Source organism: Pygocentrus nattereri, chromosome 17 (genome assembly GCF_015220715.1).
Source record: "Pygocentrus nattereri isolate fPygNat1 chromosome 17, fPygNat1.pri, whole genome shotgun sequence".
Taxonomy (NCBI): Eukaryota; Metazoa; Chordata; class Actinopteri; order Characiformes; family Serrasalmidae; genus Pygocentrus; species Pygocentrus nattereri.
This window is the reverse complement of record NC_051227.1, coordinates 11,617,988-11,619,367: the sequence shown is the minus strand read 5'-3', so window position 1 is coordinate 11,619,367 and position 1,380 is coordinate 11,617,988. Positions and strand designations below refer to the sequence as shown.

The 1,380-nt window shown below is 60.7% G+C and overlaps 1 protein-coding gene across 1 annotated transcript in view; it reads left to right on the top strand.

Annotated features, from left to right (window-relative positions):
• Positions 1-1,164, top strand: part of LOC119265780 (extensin-1-like) — a 15,209-nt gene extending 14,045 nt beyond the window's left edge. Inside the window, exon 2 of the mRNA XM_037546769.1 lies at positions 268-1,164. Coding sequence (XP_037402666.1) covers positions 268-1,164 — 897 coding nt within the window. The remainder of the gene's footprint in view (positions 1-267) is intronic.
• Positions 1,165-1,380: the final 216 nt, after the last annotated feature.

Below are 1,380 nucleotides of genomic sequence, written 5' to 3'. Positions count from 1 at the left end.
TGCTGTTCTGGAGAACACCCAGCATGTCCTGCCTCAATACTGACCAAAACACTTTGTGAAATTCAACAGGGAGACTGTAAGTGCCTGGTACCCGACCATTCTGCATGCCCTGGAGAGCCTTATGCAGCTTTCCCAGAGACAGATACGAAAACATCATTTTCAAAACACGCTGTCACCTTTAAAAGTCTGCTCTGTAACATTTCATCCACTGAATAAGAACAAGGAGTAAAACTGTCTGATAAAAGAACAGCTACCCCGCCACTACAGCCACCTCGTCACTACAGCCACCCCGCCACCCCGTCACTACAGCCACCCCATCACTACAGCCACCCCGCCACCCCGCCACTACAGCCACCCCGTCACTACAGCCACCTCGTCACTACAGCCACCCCGCCACCCCGTCACTACAGCCACCCCATCACTACAGCCACCCCGCCACCCCGCCACTACAGCCACCCCGTCACTACAGCCACCCCGCCACCCCGCCGCTTCAGCCACCCCATCACTACAGCCACCCCGCCACTACAGCCACCCTGCCACCCCGCCACTACAGCCACCTCGTCACTACAGCCACCCCGCCACCCCGTCACTACAGCCACCCCGCCACTACAGCCACCCCGCCGCTTCAGCCACCCCGCCACTACAGCCACCCCGCCGCTTCAGCCACCCCGTCACTACAGCCACCCCGCTACTACAGCCACCCTGCCACCCCGCCACTACAGCCACCTCGTCACTACAGCCACCCCGCCACCCCGTCACTACAGCCACCCCGCCACTACAGCCACCCCGCCGCTTCAGCCACCCCGTCACTACAGCCACCCCGCCACTACAGCCACCCCGTCACTACAGCCACCCCGCCACCCCGTCACTACAGCCACCCCGCCACTACAGCCACCCCACCGCTTCAGCCACCCCGTCACTACAGCCACCCCGCCACTACAGCCACCCCGCCACCCCGTCATTACAGCCACCCCGCCACTACAGCCACCCCTGCCACCTCGTCACTACAGCCACCCCGCCACTACAGCCACCCCGCCACCCCGTCACTACAGCCACCCCGCCACTACAGCTACCCTGCTACTTCAGCCACTTCAGCCACCCCACCGCTACAGACCCCCTCGCCATTACAGCCACCCCACCACTAACAGAAGAGTTATGACTTAAATAGGCGGGCCCCTCCCACTCTTCAGCCCAGTCAGCAGCATTGCTGACATCACTGTGCATTTCCTGTACAAACAGAACATCAAGCCGACCAGTGCGAGTCAGACAGAGAGTCTCTTTCTCTCTCTCCCTCTCTCTATTCTCTCTCTGATTTCTCTCCCTCTCTCTGTTCTCTCTCTCTCTTTCTTTCTCTCTCTGCTCGCTCGCTCTCTCTCTCCC